A 23,859-nucleotide genomic window follows, 5' to 3' on the forward strand; every position below is an offset into this window, starting at 1 on the left:
TCTGTGCCCAACTCCTACTTTCCCTCATCTCAGCCAGTCATTATATTAATAATATTCTGCATTTCTCTCATTAAATCCTTTAAGGTCCATCAACCAGTACAAGGACACTTACAGAATTGAGAATTTATCCTCCAGATTTCCCCTTGTGATCTGGTGTTAAAACAAAAACAAAAACAAAAACAAACACCAAGGGGGCAAATATGAGATTTCTGCTCCTGAGATAAATCCTCATGGTGATGTTGTAAAGTGTGTAACAGACTATAGAACTATTGGCTATATAACTTTTCCCCTTAACTTTGAGAGCAAGGAAAAAGAGGTGCTGGAAAGCACCCAGTGAGGGAAGGAGGATCTCAGGGCCTATAAGGGCAGGCAAGAGTTCCCTAGGGAGGGTGGAGAGGGTCTTGAGAGACTCTTGAGTGGAGATGGGCAATGGACAGAGCATGTGCTCCTGCATGATTCTGTGGCTAATAATATGGCTGTAAAATAGGACTAAACTTTAATATTTGTCAACTCTGAAGGTGATAGCAAAGTGTTAGTAAACAAGAAAGCAAGATACATTAGACATGTTGGCCACCTTTTTCTTCCCCTCTAATCTGACAGGAAGCTGCTCTTATTTTTAAGACTCTGTATGTGCTAAATTATGTGTAGATAGACCAAAGCTTAAGGGCTTTATGACAAGGTTTTATAGAATATTGTCATCTATTTGGAATATAAGTTATGCCCATAAAACACACTAGCCGTACAAGACAAGATGCTAATTGACAGTAGAATTTGCCAGTAATGAGTTAACTAGGCATCCCTATGTGAGATGAAATCTCATCTGATCCTGAATGAGGAGAATTGAATTATTAAGTCTGAACTGTGCTGGTGACTGAAGAAGACATCTGTGGTCAAGATATAATGTTACTCCAACTTGACATTTGTATTTTAAGATGAAATAAGCATGGTTTATAATTGAAAGCTGATTTCAAAGCAATCTGAAAGGCAGATGGTTCATATCAGCTTCCAAGAGAAAGCATCAGACTGAACTCAATTTTATATTGACATTGTGCCCTTGACTATTAATGTTCATTTTCATCATGCAAATATTATAATGACGTTGTTCAGGTCAGCCACTGCTTTAGAACTCTGATACTTTTGACATTAAAGTGTGAAAATAAAAAAATTTAAAAGTGGAAAACTAAAGACATTGAACTAATGCTGTATTTTAATGTGTAGTTTCCATCCTAATGTTAAAAGTTTTTAGAAGATATACCAAAGCTACACACCCATGCATACAATGATACCATAATGCAAATAAGATACATACTCTACCAAGACAATATGTGTATTTTAAGGAGAGTATGTCTATTTTATTTGTGCACAATATTTTTACATATCGACAGGTCTATTTTAAACTTCGTGTTTCATATTTTATCATGTATTTTACCATCTGGGATAATGAGTATAGGAGGATGTAAACACCTTCTGTTGACAGAGCAGATGTAAAAACATTTTCTCTTCATTACTGGTAAGATTTGCCTATCTCAATTTGATTGGAAATTTAAAATACTGTCTTTCCTTTTGTCTTGAGGTTGGTGTTTCTCTTACATCTCCCTGCCAGTCATCTGGCACTGCCACTCACCTCACCTACACCTCCTAATGCACTCTTTCAGTCCAAGTCCTGCTTGGAGTTAGAGTCTTCGCACTTAGACCCCAGCTGCAGATGTGTGCGTGGACACAGAGCTCTTTCCAGCCTGTCAAGCTCCTGCTGGCTCATGTGCTGTCTCCTGTTCTTCAAACTTTATCCAAGTTTTGTGTCATTGTTTTGCTTCCTAAACCTCACAGGTCCGTGTTTCCCCTGAGACTCCCTTTGATGGAGCTATCCCAGACTGCCTGCTCACCCTGGCCAGGTGGTTGGAGTGAGGGTTGGAGGGAGCACCCTCACTTTTCTGCAGGAACAGGAGAGAGACCAGATGCCACCACCTGTGTGTCTGGCCCTGAGCAATTCCCAGTCCTTCAACCCAGCAGTCTGCAGGCCTCTGACCTGGACCTCAGCCTGCCCTAGCATTTACTCTGTCACAGTGAATCTCAGGTTCTCCATACCATCCATTCTAGTCACCCTCATTCACTGGCTTGAAGGCCAGTTTTGTCTTTTATCCCTAGGCAGGCATTCCTCTCTCACCAGCCAGTATTGGATTGATAGGCTAAATAAAGAGTTAGGCCTGGGTAAGGCTGGAACACGTCTACATTTTAAAAATAACTTGGTGTTTCAGAACAAAATAAAAGTCATTACAACAGGTAAAATTCTCTCAGATTTTTTTCTATATCTTTCATTATGTAGTAGTATAGGTTTTATTTGAATTATGTATAGCTAGGGTACTATATTAATTTCCTGTTGTTTCTGTATCAAATCACCACAAACTTAGTGGCTTAAAACAACAAGAATTTATTATCTAAAAGCCTGAAGGTCACCTTATCTGAAGGTCACAATCTGAACTTGGCTTGTGTACCCACAGCACTCCAACCTCTGATCTCCTCCTTTGTCTTCCTTTGGTAGGAAACTTAGGGTGATATTGGGCTCACTCTGATAATTCAGGGTAATCTCCTCATCTCAGGATCCTTCACTTATTATATCTTCCAAGTCCTATCAGCCATGTAAGGAAAGATAGTCACTGTTTCTGGGATTAGCATATAGATAATTTTGAGGGCCATTATTGCTGACAACAGGTGCCATCCTCTTTCTTTGCTGTTCTTAGCCTGTCTGCTCGTGGACTGAATGACTTCTCATGGGTCAGCTCCCTTCCAAATGATTCTACTGTGATCACTGCAACCCCTGCCTGTGGTCTGTGTTAGAACAAATGACAAAACTTCCTTGGTAGCTCAAATGATTGTTCACTCCTCTTTGTGTTCAGATGACACCTGCTTCCCCTGGGTGCATCTGCTTCCTGGGTGCACACTGTCCCTTCTATTACAGGGGAAGCGAGCAGGCCTAGTGTTCTCTAGCTCCCTGCCTGCTCCTTTCTTGCATCTCCCTTAAATACCCAACCCTTCCTTCTTCTCTTTTGTGGTTATGCCTTCTAATTGCTGCTGTTTCCACTCTTGTTGCTTCATTAGTCTGTCATTCTCTCTGTCTGCTCTCATACCACTCATCTCATCTGACCTTTCCTCCCTCCCAGCCCTGTACTCATCTTGGGACATCATGGGACATTCCTTGGTCCCTGGAATGTCTCTGCCCAGGGAACTTTACCCCCTTTTCAGTTTTGTCCCTCTCTTTCGTGGCCAAATTTACATAATTCATAGTTGAACCTCCTCTGCAGTGGCATGAATCCATCCACTGTCTTTCCAGACTTTTCTTTCTCCTGTGTTTTCATGGCAGCAGCAGGTTTTCTTTTAAACTTATAGTTCCTTCATTTTCTCTCTTTGAGTTTCATGTTTTCCCTGGCCAGTCTTGGTGCCCTAGGTCCTCCATTTCAGCCATTCTCTGCTGGGATCCTGAACCCTCTGTTGCCCTGTCATTCTCTCCCACACAAGCTGCCCAGTTCCATTATGGATGAGTTGTGCTCACCATAGGTACCACACATTTCTGGATAAGAGCCACAGGCCTTGAGGGTTGGCGTGTGGCAAATTTTTCAGTCTCATCATGGTAAACTTTGCCTGACCATTCTCCTGTGTCATTGGTCTCACTGTCCTTGTTCCTAGGAAGGCTGAACTTTCTGGCCTCTTTCCTCATTCCCAACAGAAGCCATAACTCCTACAATGGATATGGTGCCACCTTCAATTTCCTGTACACTGTCACTCAGCATAGTTTGTTCTTACTGCTTTCCCTCACTGGAGTGGAAGAAATATTCTTCTTCCCCATCTGTCCACCTTTACCTGTGCTCTGGGTCCTATTCATTAATGCTTTTCTAGAGCTCTTACTGCATCAGTTATCTCATGTCTCACCTATAAGTTTACATTTCTGTTCTTCTGTACTTTCCCCTTTGGTCTATAAATTTGCCAGAGCTGTCCCATCTTTAAAAACAAATATTGCCCTGCATTCTGCATTTTTCTGTCTTATCTCCATAGCCCAGTCTAACTTCTTGAAAATTTAGATTGTATTTTCTCTAGCTACTTCTAACCTTTTCCACCCCCAACCTCTGCATTCTGACCTGTATTACCTGTGTTGCTTGAAACTATTCTGCACAGGCGACCTCCAGGATTTCACAGCCAGACACATATTGGGCCTCATCTTGTACTCCCTGCTCCCAGAACTCATCTAATCTTGGTCTCTGGTTTTGCTTGTTCCTAGCCACTCCTTGTCTGTCTTTTCTCACATTCCTTTTCTTCTGTGATCTTGCCTTCAGGTCCCATTCTTCAGATGTTCCTGGGTCAGCTCATCTACCCACCCTAACTTCCCTCCTACCAAGTTTCAGTGGAGTTCTTGATTTCCCTCCAGGGATTCCTGCCTCCTCACCTCACTGCGCACAGCTCTCTCAACCTGGGTGCCTTCAAACTGAACTCATCCCAGCCTCCTTTCGTGGAGTCACCTTCCAGAGCTCCTTGTCCCTGTGAATAGGCCACACGCTCAGGTCCCTGGTGACCAGCTGGATATCTGCTGTGTGTGTCTGCCCATTTGTCTACTCTAGTTCTGCCTCCTAATTATTTCTTTGCTGCTCTCAGTTGCCACCACTACTGACTTAATTTAGGAATAAACCCTAGATTTTTATTTTTTAACATACACTTTAGAAAAAAATTTCTTGACTTTTCTCTCTATCCAGGTCAGCTTTTCCTGCACACTATTGCCAGACCAGTCTTTGTAACATGTACCTCAGTGTATCGTGTGTATACTTAATGTCTATTTTTAGAAATATATTTTATCTCTTGGTGAAATTACAATCTCCCTAAGACTGACTGGGTTTCTCTCTCCCTACCCCTCCAGCCCTTTTAAGTTTCAGTTCTTCCAGTATTCGTGGATCCCTGAAGGAGGCTGGTGCTCCTCAATTCCTGGTGCTTTTGCAAGAGCTGCCTCATGAAGCCTTTCCAGCTCCTCTTCTCTCACTTTAAGGAGGAAAGGCTCTGTGGTTCACCTCTCTGACTTCTCTGTATTTATCCAAAAATGGCAGATGATCACCTACTTCTCAGGGCAATTTTTGAAGAACCCCATCTAGTAAAAGTATCTAACTTAAGCAGTGGCTAACATATGGTTCACTTTGTTAAGTACAAAATATTTTTCTTTTCTTTCTTTTTTTCATTTTTCGGTGATGGGGATTAAGCCCATGAACATTTTACCACTGAGCTACATCCCCAGCCCTTTTTACTTTTTATTTTGAGAGAGGGTCTTGCTTAGTTGCTTAGGGCCTCACTGTGTTGCTGAGGCTGGTCTCAAAGTTGCAATTCTTCTGCCTCAGCCTCCGGAATCTCTGGGATTACAGGTGTGTGCTACGGTATCCAGAGTACAAAGCATTCTTAAAGTTACTTTCTCTGAGACCATGGTCCCTTGCTTTTCCTTGGAGCTCTTTTCTGCCTTTCTTGGTGACTATGTGCTCCAGCCTTCTCCAACCTCCACCTTCATTCAGAACACAGCCCAGCCTGTCTACCTCTCTCTAGATTCTGGCTGGTCAGGTTTTGCCTCACTTTGACTACATTTGCATGCCTGGCTGTCCTCCTTGGCACCTTGCCTGCTCACCATGTGTGCTCTGTTTCTGCACTCAGGGTGAGTGAATGGTCCCAGAGCCCTGTCACTTACCTCACAGGTGTCTTCCTGTTGGCAACTAAAACATCCCAGCCTTTTGTTTTCCTTAACCTTGTCCTCTTCTCTACTGCCTTAATACCTCATCACTAACAGTCTTTCTTCAGATGAGAACAACAGTGCTTCCTTGCTTGATCCCCTTGGACTCCTAAACAAGGACAGTCACACAAATCCACATTTCCACTCCTGCCCTCCCCTGCTCCTTCAGTGCCATCTTTATCTTAGATGTTACTTTCTCCATTTGCTTGTGTCATGCTCTGTCCCTCTTCCCCTTTAAAGTCTAATAATCTATTACAATTTTGGAAAGAAATACTTTGTGTCCTGATAGGAAATTTCGGCCATCTCAAGGATGATAGCAGTGTATTTATTTTGGATAGGCCAGGAGTCCTTGGGGAACAAAGACACTTCCTGGTTAAGTCTCCTAATTGTCCTAGATAGAAGACAGCCATATTTGAACATATTCCTGATTTCTCTGTCTTTCTTACTTGAAGTATAAGCAAAAGAAATACCTGTGCTGCCTTTTAAATTTGACTTCTTTACCTAGGTCTCAGTTATATTTTTTTTTAAATTAATTTTTCTAAATGTGCCAGTACTTAAGTAGATTCAGGAAGGGCTGTGTGTTTGTTTTGTTTTTGGTGAAGTCTGGATTGCATTTAGCTCTGCAGGTACAGAAAGATGCTCCTGTAAAAATTGCTATTTGCTATAATGCCCCTTAAAACCACCCATGATACCTAGAACCTTTCCAGCATAGTTTAGTCAGGTGTCAAGATTTTGTACTGTGAACATGCTTCCAAATTATTTGATAACCATTGAGAACACTACCCTAGTTTTAATATAGATCCTTCTTAGGTAGCACTTTAAATGTTGATCACAGCCCCATGATGACCTTGCATGGTTTCCTTAGTAGCTGTACAAGCTATAATGAAATACCACATGTGTTTGGACATAATTAGAATCAAGTTATAATCTCAAGTGTTATGTCCTTTTCATTTGCTCAAAGTGTTTACCTGTTAGTTTTTCTCTCATGTTTGCTTTTGTTGCCCCCAGTTTAAAGGGAACTTCATTAGTATTTAACAGTTTTCCCAGAAAAAAAATTTTTTGGAAAAATATATTGTGTGCATTATATTCAGATGTCTGGTTGAAGTTTAAATCACAGGCATATGGAGCCCATTTATAAGCAGAGTGTAGCCATATGATGTGGAGTCTTTAGGCTGATTAATTGCTGAAACTCCAAATAGCAGAAAGAATTCCCCTTTTCACAGTCTCCAAAGCTCTGAGTTCTAGGGCAAAATTGAAGATATGCTTTGATCTTGTGGCTTAGATACTTTACCTATACTTAGAATCTGTTTTTCTGAAATAGTGAAATGCAAAGTACTAGGGGTGCTAGGAAATAGCTGATTGAAAGTCTGGAGCCAGACAGCCAGATCATGGCTGCTTCTCTGTTCCTGGGAGGAACTTGAAGCCCCTGTTGTACCAGCTGCTTATCTGCAGTGCCAGCTGGAAACTGAATGTCAAGCTCAGAGCTCTTCAGAAGGAAGAGAAATTGAAGGAAAAAGGGTGGCATTTGGAATTGAGGGTAGACATGACTCTTCTCTAAAGGAAATTTTTTATTAGGAGTATCCTTGTCTTTTTTCCTGGGAGAGTTAAATCATTTGGGGGAAGGGGATGTGGGTTTATTATTTTAGACACTAGACCAGAAGATTTTTGGAATACATTCTGTGATGTCCAGGGCATTACAGGAGAACTTCAGAAGTTATTTTAAAAAGTTTTGCCATGTATTCCTTTGTTGTATATTGGGTAGTGTCTTTTCTTTCTTGGTCTCAGGTTGCCTAGATCCAGCAGTATGTTACCTGCTTTGGTAGGTATTCTCTTTTGGTTTCTGATTCTGTAGTTCAGTCAGTGGTTAGCCTGCATATTAAAATGTGACTCTACAGCCAAATTTCCTACTATCGGTAGGTTCAGGGGAAATGAGAGCTTTTGCATATGAGATTGTAGCAGAATGGATTCACAAAAAGCCAATAAGAATTGCATTAACTTAACTTATTAAAGTATACTTTTGTTGAGCCCCGAATTCTGTGTTCTCTATTTGTAGAATGTCTCTCAGTATAATCTTGGCAGTAGCTTGCAATTCTGATTGCAGAATTAATCTATGAAAAATGTTCTGAATAACAAGAAGAGTCTATAAAATGAAAGTTTAAGAATATATAATCAACCATTCTTCACTGCCGTCTTAACTGAAGCTTTGCAGCAGGTTTTGTTTCATTATGTAGGTTATGATTTTTTCCCATTAGCCTAACAAATAGCAAAAATTGGCATCACTTTGAAAAAGCAGAATTTGAAGCATGCCTCACTGTGTGGCCTGTATAGACATGATGAACTGCTGCAGTGGACTGCTGCGTTTTGCTCATTGAAGGCTTCTAGGTATATATTTAGTCAGTGAATTGATTAATGACATGTTCCCTAGAAGGATATCCATGGCTCTTAATCTTTTTTTTTTTTTGGTACTGGGGAGTGAACCCAGGGGTGCTTAACCACTGAGCCACATCCCCAGCCCTTTTTATTTTTTATTTTGATACACGGTCTCACTAAATTGCTGAGACTGGCTTTGAACTTGCTATCTTTCTGCCTTAGCCTCCAGAGCCGCTGGGATTACAGGTGTGTGCCACCACACCAGGCCCAATTAGTTGTTTTTATAAACAAAAAATTAAAATACTCTGTACTCATTTAACACATGCTTTGTATTTATCATGGCTTTCCTGCTGCCTCAGCAGACCCAGGTCTCGTCTTGCTTTTCCGATAGCTGTATTGTATTCCACTGAACAATTTTCATTTTCTTCCCATTGAACAGTATTATTGTATATTGCTATGGTGGGAATATGGTTTAACCATTCTTCCTAAGTGGACAGTCATGTAGTCTCTTGCCATTTATCTTTACTTCACAGTCTACAATGTCACCTTTATTATATATTACACTTCCCCCACACAAACAGGTTCTCTGGTTCTCTTTTAGCTTTTCCATGGCATTGTTTCTAAACTTTTGGCATATAGGGATCATTTAATGGCTATATAGCATATACTCAATTGCCCCCAAGGATCTCATAATTTTAATCATAGAATAAAAATTTTAAATTATGAATCTTTAGTCAGTGAGGGGATGGTATTGCTTATAACTTTGCATAATGATTTAGGATAGTGATTGCTTGCTTGGACACTAAAGGCAGATGTACTTGTACTGTAGCCTTAGGCATGTCATCTGAATGTGTGCATAATAACACCAACTTCACAGGGTTTTTAGGATGATTTAATGTGTTAATATTCATAAAGTACTTAGAACAGTGTTAGGCCAGAGTAAGTGCTATATGCATCTTTGATGGGTAAAAAATCATTTCTGCATATGGCTTGATAAAGCCTACCTTTGGCCTTATAACTGTTCTCTTTGTTATTCATTTCTATTAATGAAAAAGTTGTATCTCACTATTGTATATTGTGATAGCAAGTGTTCAGTAGTTTCTCAGATAGTTTTCATTACTTTTGTATATTCAGATTACAGAAGCCTGGATTCCATTTGTTCTATCATATGCTGAGTTGAAAAGAATGTCACATTCAGGCTTAGAAGATCTCTCTACTTTGAAGAGAGCTGCAAATGTATTCTAGCTTTTTCTTTGGGCATTTTTGTCTCAAGAGGTGATTTTTTCATATTTCCTTCTGAAAAACTCCCTTAGTTTGAAGTTAATGAATAGCATGTTTATTTTTTCATTGAATGAAGAAAATCATCAAGTTTTGACAAAAAAATTAAGTTCTGTCTGGTCAAGCTACTATCACAGTTTGCCTACAAAAGACTTCCTGTCAATTTGGGCTGTATGGTCCGTATATTATGTGCATGTATGATTATGCCACAATGAATCCCAGTATTATGTATGACCATAACGCACCAATTAAAAAAAAGAATGTATAAGTGGCAAATGAAAAAAAATAAGACTTCACATGTAAAACTCATGTTTCAGCTATGGAGATATGCTTTGGGATCATTTAAAGTGTGGAAGATGTGATAAATCCATTTGAGCAGGCTGCTGAACTCATGGCAAGGGTCTCTAGTGTTGTAATAAGTTTTGTTTTAATCATCTGTATACAAAACTCCTATGAGTCTCCTTCCCTTCTAGAGCTATTGTGTAAGGTTTAGAAATAAGAGCATGGTCTTGCCTAGCCCTTTGCATAGTATGCTTAAAACGTGGGCCTCAGTGACTATGATTTGATTGCATGTTTGATATCCCCCATTTCTTCCAACAGAGAATAAAGATCAGGAAATTGACTGCAACTCTTGCCTGTGAATAAAACAGAATGCCTGTGGGCATTCAGATTGAATCATGCACTTAGCACATCAGCACTCTTCAGTGACACATGTTCAGCTGATGTGCTACTAGTGCTAACAGCCATCTGCCTTCCTCAGTCTGCGGTGGCTTACAGAATAATCTCTACAAAGTGCAGTCTCTCTGCTCGTGTGGGGTTCTCAGTGTCAAAGTGAAATGCCCAGCATTTCTTACCCACATCTATCAAGTGAGCTTTACATGCTGCACTTTGGTGACTCTGCACCCATGGAGCAGAGAGGTGGTGACATGCACACACGTCATGACAGTCGCTCCTCTACCTGATAATTCATATTGGAATTGTGCCAGTAGCTAGTCTACTTTTCCTAAGCATGGCTACCCACATCCAATGACCTCGTGATTCTTTTTACAAGCTTTTAAAATAATAGAATATAATTTGTTCCTGCTTTTGCAATGAGGTATAGAACCTTGAATAATACTTCCTCTCCATCATTAGTGGCAAAATAAATCAATTTCATACTAGAAATATTTATTTTGTAACTGTTCTGGGAAAAGAAAATGGCAAAACAGAATAGCTTCTCTTCAGAACCCAAGAGCATATGTCACTTCTTTGGAAATGTCCTTGAGGACTTCCATGGCCTTGAGCCAGGTTTCGTTGTGTGCTGTTTTGTTGCCAGCTTTATCCCCTTACATCAAACAGTTGGCAGGCTTTCAGAACTTCAGTCCTTAGTTATATTCTGCTATTAAACTGACTGTGTGACCTTGAGGAAATTCCTTCACCTCTCTGGACTGCGGTTTATTTATCTGTAAAAGTTTTTTATCAGGTCTACAAACCTTGGGATTTTCTGTGACTAAATTTAATGGACTTTTTGTTTGCTTTAAATGTGTGATTTGAATTCACTTTTCTTGCCCTAAAATATGGTTTTATAAGCATAGCCATCAATTATGTTAAAAAAATATAAGACTTTTAGAGAGGAAAAATTTTAAAATCTGTCTTGTCATGAATAAATCATTGAACAGAAAAGAGACTGATGAAAAGCAGTGATATTTCTTACTAAATGTTGCCTTTCAGATTGTTAAAATGAACATTTTTTATTTGAAATCCTCTGAGGAATGCTGTCTTTCAGTCATCTAGTGTTACTTTCAACATTATAGGAAGCTCCCCGGTGTTCAGATGAGAAGCCATTCTGAAACTCCGGCAAGAGCAGTAGGGCTCATCTTACTCTTGGCTGTGAATTATTGCCAGTGCCTTGGATTTATCATTCATGTGTGATTAGACCACATTCGTATCCTCAACACGGCTTTCTCTTATTCCAAATTTTGCATCTCTCAGTTTTGTTAAAACAACAACCAAGTTGTGTCAGTTTCTCCAGTTCTTGACTTTTTTTTTTTGCATTATTAACATCTAACCCCTGCTGTCTGTCCTTCTTCTGTTTTTTTTCTCAGCCGTGTGTGTGTGTGTGTGTGTGTGTGTGTGTGTGTGTGTGTGTTGCTTTTAAAATGAGCTGAGAAATTTCAAGGCAGTGAACAGGAGGTAGGCACACAAAACTTGTTAAATACAATCTGCTGGAAAACAGTAGATGTGAGAAGCAGGCTGGGAGAGTTAAACACATACATGACATTTATTTTTATAGAAATAAAATATCCCTGAGAAATCATTCATTCTTGCCATTTCATGTTTGGGTTTTATCATCTTTAAAATTTTTCCTTGGAAGCTTCCAAAATGATCTGTGAATGTAAGAAAGTTTTCAACAACATTTTACAAGCCAATTCATAAAGACTTTTAAAATGGTTTCACGTTCATAATTTAAAAAGTATGCATCAAAGTATGGAAGACTGAATGAATCATGGAACCTGCACATGCTGAAGCACATTGTGGCTGTGGGAAGGAGTGTGGCTAACCACTGTGAGCTGGCACAGGGGGATCTCCAGGAGACAGAAGTGCAGAAGGCTGCAGGGAAAAGAGCTTGTGCCTTGTGTGGCCTTTTGTGTGACAAAGAAGGGGAAATTAGAAAAACATGCACCTAATTACTTTGCAAAAAGCAACTCAGGAAGGAAAATACAGAAAGCAGTTAAGTTGGGTACCTTCAAGAGGTGAGATGGGGAAGTGGGATTGTGTGAGGTATGGTTTTAACTCTTGGAAGTGGGTCTATACACTAAAAAAGTTAAAGTATCTTCTACACTAAAAACAAATCAAAACAAGTGAACTCAGTTGTATTTCAGTTGGATAATGACAGCATTAAATGGAGGAAAAAATGAATCCAGTTGTTTTATATACAATTTTAACTATTTTCCTACCCCATTCTTGGATGACACAGAAGTGAGGGGAGACAGCACACAAATCATGAACTCTAGGTTTGATTACTGTGTTTTGTGAATAAATAGTTCTGAAACTGTAAGAATTATACTGTAGGATTTAGTAAAGGAGAAAATGTGTGGACCTTGCCTGAGGGAAAATACAGAATGGATGGAGGAAGGCAGAGCAAGCATGTGGGGATATGTATATGTGTGTATATATGTATATGTGCATTTTGCATGTTACTACAAAATGTAACATTTTGTAGTACAAAATGTAACTATTAAATAATAATAAATAATAATAAATGTTACAAAATGTAACATTTTGTAGTGAACAAAATCTTCACTACTATACAGTGAAGAAATTGAACAATACTGTGTCCCTTAATATCTGCACTGAAGGACAGAAGGCATTATGTACCCCTGGGTGTGATATCCTGAGAAGCACATGTCACTTATGTAGTATTCTGGCAAAAGACGTGTAACCTGAACCTAATTGCAGGGGAGCATCAAACAGATCCAAAATGTGGAATATTCTAACTGAAAAATTTGAGGAGGGATAAGACAATATTAAAAAAAAAAGTCAGTGCTATAAACAACAAGACATGGCAATGGAAAATGTTCCAGACCATGTGAAACTAAAGAGACTTTCTAATTAAATATGGTGTCTGGTCCTAGACTGACTCTATTTTGCAGAGTGGGGGGAATGTTATAAAGTGTGTTGGTGGAAAAATGGACAGAGAGGAATACAAATGGAATGTTATTTAAAAGTATTTTGTACACATTAAGTTTATAGGAGTTGATAACTGTGGTTATGTAAGACATTCTATTCTTCAGGAAAATATACTGCTCTTAGGGAATTATGTTTAGTATTCAGAGGTGAAGGACTCTCAAATGGCTCACACAAAATTATGTTGATATCATCTTCCTATGTCTTTCTGTGTAGGCATGTGAGATAGAGGGAGTGACAATAAATGATGGAGCAAAGGAGGTAAAATGGTAGCAACAGATGAATCTAGGCAAAGCTGTGCACATATTCCCTGAACTATATTTTTCTTGAAAATTTTCTTTAAGTTTGACATTATTTCCAATGAAAAGACTCTTAAAATACAAAATTCTAACCAGAAAATAGACATTCAGATGTTAAATACTATTAAATAATAAGCAATTAGTGGTTCAAAAGCAGCCCTATATCTAATAGAACTAGATTCTAGTTATCATTTTCCTTTAGTTTAAGTTTATTTCTAATTAAGAGTAAATTGACTGGTAATGCTGAATCTGTTCATAAGTGCTCAAAACAAGTTATAATTCAGTAAGGCTCTAGGAAAGAATACCAGTATTCATTTTTTTTTTTAATGCAAGTATAAAGAAAAGAATGGGAGAAAATTAGGAAGTCTAATGTGAAAAAAAATCCATTGACAATAGCAATAAACTTTAAAATTTACCCTAAATAAGTATAACAAAGCATTCTTGAAATCTATTGAAAATTTGAAGAAAATGCTTGACAAACAAAAATGATTAGATAACATGGAGAAAGAACAAATTTCTGAATTAGAAAACTCAATATGTAAAGATTGATCCAAACAGAAAAGGCTCCACATTAGCAAATAAGAATGTGTAAAATAGACAACTAAGTCAGTGAAATAGCATAGAGGGACCATAATAGACCCACAGATATATAGAAACTTGGTATCGGAATTGACTTTGCAGATCACTTCAAGTACGGATGAGTCAAAAACCATTTTCCATATGAAAAAACTAGGCCCCTACATCACACCATAGAAAAAGCAATTCCAGTTTTAGTATAGATTTAAATACTAAGAATGAAACTGCAACATTTTGTTTTTAAAACTAATAGGAGAATAGCTTGGTAACCTGAGTCAGGAAGGACTTCATAAACTGCATGTGTAAACTTTACAGGGAGTGTATTTGACTATACTGATATTAAAGTCTTTATAGCAAAGTACTATACCAGTGAAGAGCCAAGGTGCAGACTGAAGGTAGGTAATCCATGTAAGCCACCAAGAACAGAAGGAAGAATGGGCAACACCAACAAGTAAGAAGTTCACAGGATGTAGAGCTTCACAGTTGAACTATTTCAAAGTATCTTAAAATGACCAAATCATTTTTGAGAGCCAATTACATATAAGAACAATTACATGTAATAGCTTACAAACTATACAGTAAAGCTTTTAAAAATTCTATTTTTCATCTTTTACACAAATTATAATTTTATATAATTATGGGGTACACAGTATGATTTGATATATTCCACAGTGTGGAATGATTGAATCAAGATAATTAACATATCTGTCATCTTAAGTCCAATATCATGTATTCCTCCTATCTAACTACAACTTTGCATCCTTTGACCAGCATCTCCCCAACCCCCTTACCCTAGCCTCTGGTAATCACCTTTCTACTCTGTTTTTTTGGGTTCTGTTGTTTTGGAGTCCACGTATAATTGACACCAAATATTTTATATAAAGTTATGAAGAAATATCAATGGCTAATGTTGTATCATGCAATTCCATAGGATCAATCCTTCCCGGAGCACGAAAATGGTTTTCAGGTTGGCATGAGATTAGAAGGCATTGATCCCCGACATCCATCTGTATTCTGTGTGCTTTCTGTAGCTGAGGTGAGAGATGTGGTTCTGTCTTGGGCTAATTGAATGATGACAAAATTTTCTAGAGAATAACAAATTTGTGTACTTTTGATCGTAAACAAGTTCCAGAACATTGTGGATTTACTTTAGTCTGTGATGGGTGAAAATGTTTCTTAATGAATTTTTTTCCTCCTGTGAAGATGAATTTTTTAGTAAGTCCTTCATCAGCTAGCATTTATTCTTGACTTAATTGGCTAATGGTTTTCACCTAAGATTGATAACAATTCATGAATCACACAATATTTTCCCCTATTAACAGAAACATAATTATTCACAGTTTAGTTGAACTAATGAGAAATGTATATGAATAATATTTATGCCTATAATTTATATATTTTTATAAATACATACATTTTTATGAAAATTATATACAGTGAAGAGCCTGTGATGGAAGTAAATGACTTGTAAAACGTAACATTTACTAAACATATTATCAAATCAATAAGAGATATCTGTATTTCTAATAGCATTCATTGAAGAAGTCACATTCATTTGCTCCACTTGATTGATTGTAGCTATTAAACTTGCTCAGCATGTCTAGAGGCTATATTTCTGACTGTTCTGATGTTCTCTTTATTGAGTATGCTGCATGCATATGGTAGAGCTGAAACAAGTCTGTCCCCATTTTGTTTTGCTCTGTACTTGTCTACTCTGTCTTGGGATGTGAATCCAAACCAACAGCAGGAGATAGGGGTTCTGAAAGGAATATTGGGCAGGTGTTGAATTAATAAATAAACTCCTCGATTAAAATATTTAAATCATGGACCCTTTTTTCCACCCTAAACTTTTTTAATGTATCGGTTCTTTTTTAGTTATACCTGACAGTAGAAATCATTTTGACATAATTATAAAAGCATGGAATATATCTTGTTCTAATTCATTCCTGGTACCTCTCCTTCCCCTCCCCTTGCCCCATTCCCTTTTGCCTTCCCTCCACTGATCTTTCTGCCCTTTACCCATAGTTATTATTTTTAATTAATTTCTTGTGGATGTACACAATAGTGAGATTTACTGTAGTATATTTATATTACTTCAACAAGTAAAATACTGTATTTTGTAGAAGGCTCTAGTTCCTGAAGGACAGTATCTACTTCATCATAGTTTTGTTTTAACCAGATGTCATGTATAAATTTGTTCTCTAATGATTCTTTAATTTGTACCCATTTGGGAGGAAGCATCAGTTCTTTTTTTTTTTTTTTGCAGTGCTGGGGATCGAACCCAGGGTGTTGTGCTTACAAGACAAGCACTCTACCAACTGAGCTATCTCCCCAGCCCTCAGTTCTTAAATGTTGTTAGCACTCACAAAATATTTGAATATTTTAATAATTTTGTGTCCATTTCAAACGTATGACATTTAATGAACAATTTAATGAACAATTGTAAACTTTACATGTTGCAGGTGTGTGGTTACCGGCTAAGACTTCATTTCGATGGATATTTAAGCTGCTATGATTTTTGGACCAATGCTGGTTCCCCCGACATACATCCAGTAGGGTGGTGTGAAAAGACCAAGCATGAATTACACATCCCTAAGGGTAAGCAATCAAGAGAACGTGGTGTGAAAATTTGATCCCCAAAGAGAACTAAAACCTCAGAGATAATCCTCTTTAGATTAAAAAAAAATGTTCGTCACTTTTGGGTCTGATATTCTGATAAGGTACATAGGGTAGAAATAAAATATATGGGAGCATATGATGGCACATGAAGTTTATTATATATTGAGCAACTGATGTTTAAATCTTGGTTGAAATGAAATATCATGCTATATCAATGACACTATGGTGAAGAAACTTGAATCAATGTCAATTGTTGTAAACTCCAGAATCATGGAAAACATGGAGCTATGAAAAATAAATTTCAGTTCAAGTTTTCTTTTGATGGTAAAATCTCACCTTTGTCTTGTTATATACTAGAGGAACCCTAGCCAGTTGTTTTGTGCAAATGAGCTGAGGGTGTGATCAGTGAGATGCTCATGGGCCAGTTTCTTTGCATGACCAACTTCTGCGTACAGTCTCCTGCTTGGGTGTTAGACTATGAAATGACTGTGGCAACTTCTGGAGTAGGTATATAGGTGTTTTATTCTTAGTAATCAACTCAGAGTGTCTCTTGGGCTATGCCTTGGGACCTGTGATAAGTCTCTTGAGATTGCTGGGATTTTAAGAACTGCTGATAGGCAACAGGCTCATTCATCCAGTAGGTAGATGGAGTTTTTACCATATGCAGGTACTGGAGCTAGAGCACTAATAAAACCTCTCTCTCTATGGGCTTTCATTCTGGAGGAGGGGAAGGATTGAGACTGGACATAAGGATGTTTTAAAGATAGTGTGGTGAAGATAGGCCAGTCTGCGGGGTCCCATAGACACTTGGACAAAGTGAGAGAGAAAGCAACATGGTTCAGGCCAAGTCCAGAGCAGATGCCCTGGGGCAGGAGTAGACTTGGTGAGGATGAGGACTCTCAGGGAGACAAGTGGAGAAGCAGGACAAAAAAGGCAGGAGGTGAAGTCAGAGCTGCCACTGTGTTAGGAGTTTGGCTTATGTTCTCAGTATGATGCTCTCTCAGAAAATAGCCTGCATTATTTGTGTCAATGCTATTTGAGCCACCTTAGGGCATATGAATGGAAGACAAGGCATTTTTAGTGGGAATCCTATAAAGATAAGGTACAGAAAGTGGGAGTTGCCAAAAATGGTCTTTGGATTGTGAAGGGTTTCTGTAATTCCTCCCGTGTAGGGCTTTGTTGGATCACAACACCATTGGGATCTCTTATGGTCTTTGTGACATGGCTTCTTCAGGGATGGGGACAACACTGAGACTCTTGTCTTATCCCTTTACCCATTTTAGAAAGCCTTAATGGAGGTGAAACTCCCACCAAGACCCAGGGTCCCAGTGCCACAGCTTAGTGAACAGTAAATATTTGCAGGGAATGGTATGCACAATGGGAAACCACATTCAACCGTGTTGAATTTATGCCATTAAAAACATTGAAACAATTTGGAGTTTTTAATGTAAATCATTTGTAACCTGCTAAGGGCATGGAATTTGTGACAGAAGACTGAATGGCAATAATATATTTAACATACTTGTGGTTACCTCTTGTGAATATTTTGAGTAAATTGTACTTTTTTTTTCTAGGTTATAGAAAAGATAAATTTGTTTGGATGGATTACTTGAAGACCTGCAAATTGCAAAATGCTCCTAAGAAATTATTCAGAAACAGAAGTTCTGTAAGTATTTACTTCCTCAGTATAAGTCAGAAATTCCCTTGAACTTACATTTATTAAAATTCACTCTATATTCTGTTATATTTTAATCCTTTAAGAAATTATGGAAACTTAACTTCCTGTGACTTTTCTCACTTAATTTGTCTCCTTTTTCTATGGGCATCTGTTTTATTTTCTCTTTTAAAAGTACAATTAAACACTTCAGTTAGCTGTATAAAGTTGAAAAACATATATTTAAAGATGGCTAAAATCAGTTATCCCACTCCTCAGTTTATACCCAAAGGACCTAAAATCAGCAAACTACAGTAACACAGCCACATCAATGTTTCTAGCAGCTCAGTTCACAATAGCTAGATTGTGGAACCAACCTAGATGCCCTTCAACAGATGAATGGATAAAGAAACTCTGGTATATACAGAATGGAATACTATTTAGCCATAAAGAAGAATAATATTATGGCATTTGCAAATAAATGGATGGAATTGGAGAATATCATGCTAAATGAAATAAGCCAAGCGCAGAAAACCAAGGCCGAATGTATTCTCTGATAAGTGGAGAATGATATATAATGGGGGTAGGGGGTGGGGAATGAGAGAATAATGGGGGACCTTTAGAATATGTAGAAGGGATGGGGGGATATGAAAAATGGTGGAATGGGACAGACATCATCACCCTATATACATGTATGATTACACAAATGGTATGAATCTACATTGTGTACAACCATAGAAATGAAATTATGTACCCCATTTGTGTACAATGAATCAAAATGCAGTCTTTAAAAAAATTAAAAGATAAATAAAAATAATAATAATAAAAGATGGCTAAAATGGAAGATGCCTTTCATAAATATTTTTCTTTTTTACTTACAATGAGTTAATCTTTTAAACTTAGTTTTGGTGTTTTGAAACCAGTAGGCACTTCAGGCAGACTTTAGATATAACCAGGTTTGATGTAATAAAGTAGAATGAAAACAAGGGACCAGCTCATGCAGACTCAGGGTGCTGTGAGCATCTGCATGAAGAACACTCCCACTGCCGTCTCTGACCCCAGCATCCCAGTTACCTTTCATGGGATAAGTCACAACCCCAACCCCAATCAATCTTCTCAGCCACTTTCTGGGCCCAGCGGTGAGGCTGGCATACTGGGAGAGGACAGGGACAGTACAGAAGGCCTGAGTCACCTGCAGGTGGTTGTCACTGTGCAGGTCTCCTGCTTGAATTTCTGGAGCTTCACTTTATTGATCTTAAAATTAATGTTACATGATTGTTGTATGTGTTCCATAGAATTGTGTCAAGGAAAGGGAGTTACTGAAATGTGAAATTTCTTTTAAAGTAGAATGTGCTAAAGAAAAATAAAAATTGGGGTTTAGTGTAGATACTAAAGAAGTAGGGAAGAAACCCTCATTTTGTCCCCAGATATTGGGTAAATACTCCCAAATACTGGTTCTGGGGAACCAGCTAATTATCACAATTCAAAGACACGGGTTTTTTATAACAGTTATTTTATTGTAAATCATAATCTGTAGCATTTTTATATGAACAAACATATACAGGTACTTAAAAAAACATCTGCTCTTTTAATTGTAATTTGTATACATGGCGCATATGTTCCTCAAATATTGAGAAAGTCTACTTTCAGATTGAATAATCAATTTAATGATACCTTGAGCATGTCTTTACCACTTTTTCAAGTAGCACTATTTGAATATATTGAAAAACCTATGGGAAACAGACAACATCATTTGATATGACCATACTCAGCAAACACTATTTTTAAGTGAATACAAATTACACTAAGAACTGAAGAGGGAAAAATGAAGTTGATAGGGAAAGAAAATCTCCCTGTACATCAGAAGAGAAAAACCCAGAGGAGCTAGTTTCCCGGACCTTGATTAGGAATGTAAGCTGCAGGACAGTTTTCCTGTCACCTGCTGGTTTCTTTCCAGAGGGTGTTGATGCCCTCTAGGCTTTGCTGCTTCTAAACACTGTAGAGTTTTCACCCTGCTCAGTTCTGCTTGGTGTCCTTTCTTTTTGTGCCTCCTCTCCTGCTGGTGCTGTGTTAGAATGGGCCAGTGCCTAAGGAGTTTGAGGTGGGGATGAAGCTGGAGGCTGTGGACAGGAAGAACCCTTCCTTGGTGTGCGTGGCTACCATAGCAGATATTGTGGATGACCGCTTACGAGTGCATTTTGACAACTGGGATGACAGCTACGATTACTGGTGAGACACCAGGTTTTTTTTCTCTTTTCCCGCGTGCTCATACGTTTGTGTTAAGAATTTATTTTTATTCTAGTCCCATCACTGTTCTTGCTGTTCTCATAGTAATGAACATCGGGAAATTCAGTGGTTGATTTTTCACAGCCTTCTCTGATGTGAATTGTTGAAATAAGGAACTCAAGAAACTTTATCCACATCTTAAAAGATGTTATCTAGTGAGGCCTCACCTGAACTAATATGAACAGGTCAGGGAACTTCACTGTATGTTTGTCTAGTTTGTAAGGGAAACAGTTTTGTGAAGAGGAATTTAAGAACTTGCAGTGTTTTGCCTCTTTCTTTCTCTTTCTTTCTTTCTTTCTTTCTTTCTTTCTTTCTTTCTTTCTTTCTTTCTTTCTTTCTTTCTTTCTTTCTTTCTTTCTTTCTTTCTTTTCTTTCTTTCTCTCCTTCCTTCTCCCTCCCTCCTTCCTTCCTTCCTTCCTTCCTTCCTTCCTTCCTTCCTTCCTTCCTTCCTTCCTTCCTTCCTTCCTTCCTCCCTCCCTCCCTCCCTCCTCCCTCCCTCCCTCCCTCCCTCCCTCCTTCCTTCCTTCCTTCCGAAAGATGTTGCACTCGTCCTGTCACATTTTCCTGAGAAAGATTCAGGGAGCACAAGAATGGATTATTTGAAAGCCTGTGGGGAACAGAGAAAATGTATACTGGGAAGCCATTAAACTAACATTGCATGAATTAAAAGGGTTTTCTGGATAAAAACCTGAACTACGAGGAGGACACCATGAAAATACTTTTTGTACCATTTCCTCATAGTGTGTCCTGAGTAATGGACAAGTTCTGCCAGGGGCTGGTTCTTAATTTGCATGAGGGGTAGCCTGCATTTCCTTTCTAACCAAGAAGCAAACCATAGAGTAATTGTTGTATGTGTCTTTGGTGGAATATTCTTGGTTCTTTGAAAGGAGTAGAAGGAAAAATATAGTTATCTAGAATCTGGACTGTCCTATTACAATTTAGACTGTCCTATTAATATTTTCCATTACTGTAAGTAAGAACTGGTAGGAGAGGTATAGAAAGTGTTTGCTCTTTGAAGCAACTTCACTAGCACTTCTGGTCCTTGTCCCCCTTTATTTTATGCTATGAACTTTCAAGAAGGTTATGCAAAAGAAAAGTCTGGTCACTAAGCCTACAAATATGGTACTAAAAATTACTTCTCTTTCCCTAAACTATGAAGTACTGTTTTCTGTGATATCTCTTGATATCCAGAATGGCGATTACTCTTTGATTCTTTCTCTGGCATTGAGTAATATGGGACCTAACACAGGATCCTGTTTTTGCAGGTGTGATGTGAATAGTCCTTATGTCCAGCCAGTTGGTTGGTGTCAGGAGAATGGAAGAACTTTGATAGCACCCCAAGGTGAGCAGACTGGGTTTTCTTTGAAGTCATCTCTGTGTGGGTGGCTGTCTACATTTTAATTTTTGTGTATGTAAACCACATTTCAATACAAAGTATACGATAAAAATGCTGAGCAAGATTTTTTTAATCACCAAGTGTCTGAACTGTGAGTATCCTTCCCCATAGCGAAAATGGACTGTGTTTGTAAAGATGTATTAGGCAGCCATTAAAAAGTTGTACAGAGTTTTTATCTCAGTACATGAATACCACTGCTGAGGACCAGCATTTAAAACTGACTATTTATAGGTACATAATTTATCTTATAACAATTAATTTTTGAGTCATAAGATTGTTAAGTACATTTAACTTTGGCATTAAATGTAGAAATGCAGAAATCTGAGACTTGAGAATTAACTTAATGAGTATTCACACTTGCCAGACATCTTTTAACAGACCAACTTAAGCATTTAAATAAAGACTCTTAAGAGCCATTTTTCTTCATTACAGAAATTTTAGAGATTTTTCTTTATCAAGTTTCTTTGATCTTACTTTTAAAAATGAATGATGGTCAGGGATGTAGCTCAGCAGTAGAGCCCATGCTTAGTATGCCAGTAAGCCCTGAATTTGATCCCCAGCACCTTCCTTCCCTCCAAAAAATTTAGCCATAGTGGCTATGTAAACTTAGCATCTTAAGAACAAGTGACCAAGGAGAAATGTTTTCTTTCAGTACATGATATACAGGAAAAATGTAGAGCTAGGGATACCCTCTAGAGTGGAATAGCTGTTTATTTTTTAATTTGAATGATTCTGGAGTTTTGCTATTAATCTTATTTCCCTTAAGTATAGAAAAATACTAAGATTCCACTAAATTCTTGGATTTGGTGACCAGAAATTAAATAATTAATAACACAAAAACGAGTCAAACAAAGCAAAACAAAAATTTTCAACTATTCACAAATACTAATTTGGTCTAGAAAGGTTTATGAAACATGTAACATCTTAAATTCTTATTTCGCCATACAGATTTAGAGCCCTTTTTTTCCTATATTTCTGTAAAAAGGACTAAAGCTCACTAACATTCTTTAAGATGAGGTGTGATATCTGTCACTTCATCCTGAAGCTGAGGTAAGATGTCTGTCAGTTGGCGTGTCTGAAGATGGAAACTGCTCTCTTTTCATCTTCCTCTAGTGAGATCAGTTCCATCTTTTTTTTAAAATTTATTTTTATTGTAAACAAATGGGATACATCTTGTTTCTCTGTGCATGGAGTAAAGGCATACCATTTGTGTAAGCATACATTTACATAGGGTAATATTGTTTGATTCATTCTGTTATTTCCCCCCCCACCCCTCTTTTCCCTCTATACAATCCCTCCTTCCTTCATTCTTGCCCCCTCCCACCCTCATTATGTGTATCCGCTTATCAGCGAGATCATTTGTCCTTTGGTTTTTTCAGATTGCCTTATCTCACTTAGCATGATATTCTACAGTTTCATCCATTTGCCTGCAAATGCCATCATTTTATTCTTCTTTATGGCTGAGTAATATTCCATTGTGTATATATACCAGAGTTTCTTTATCCATTCATCAATTGAAGGGCATCTAGGTTGGTTCCATAGTGTGGCTATTGTGAATTGAGCAGCTATGAACATTGATGTGGCTGTATCTCTGTAGTATGCTGATTTTAAGTCCTTTGGGTATAGGCCAAGGAGTGGGATAGCTGGGTCAAATGGTGGTTCCATTCCAAGTTTTCTAAGGAATCTCCACACTGCTTTCCAGAGTGTCTGCACTAATTTGCAGCCCCATCAGCAATGTAAGAGTGTACCTTTTTCCCCACATCCTCACCAACACCTATTGTTGTTTGTATTCTTGATAATCGCCATTCTAATTGGGGTAAGATGGAATCTTAGTGTAGTTTTGATTTGCATTTATCTCTTTGCTAAAATAAAGATATTGAACATTTTTTCATATATCTGTTGATTGCTTGTAGATCTTCTGTGAAGTATCTCTTCATTTCCTTAGCCCATTTGTTGATTGGATTAT

The 23,859-nt window shown here is 38.0% G+C and overlaps 1 protein-coding gene across 8 annotated transcripts in view; it reads left to right on the top strand.

The window, feature by feature from the left end:
- Positions 1–23,859, top strand: part of L3MBTL4 (L3MBTL histone methyl-lysine binding protein 4) — a 490,814-nt gene that overhangs the window by 181,581 nt on the left and 285,374 nt on the right. For 7 of the 8 annotated variants that reach the window (XM_079109226.1, XM_079109227.1, XM_079109230.1 and 4 more), the window contains exons 6-10: positions 14,870–14,974; positions 16,401–16,536; positions 18,132–18,223; positions 20,286–20,440; positions 21,763–21,839. In XM_079109226.1, the coding sequence (XP_078965352.1) occupies positions 14,870–14,974; positions 16,401–16,536; positions 18,132–18,223; positions 20,286–20,440; positions 21,763–21,839 (565 nt within the window). The remainder of the gene's footprint in view (positions 1–14,869; positions 14,975–16,400; positions 16,537–18,131; positions 18,224–20,285; positions 20,441–21,762; positions 21,840–23,859) is intronic. The other variant, XM_079109233.1, reaches the window with a different exon arrangement.

The sequence above is a fragment of the Sciurus vulgaris genome (assembly GCF_902686455.1).
Source record: "Sciurus vulgaris genome assembly, chromosome: 13".
NCBI lineage: Eukaryota > Metazoa > Chordata > Mammalia > Rodentia > Sciuridae > Sciurus > Sciurus vulgaris.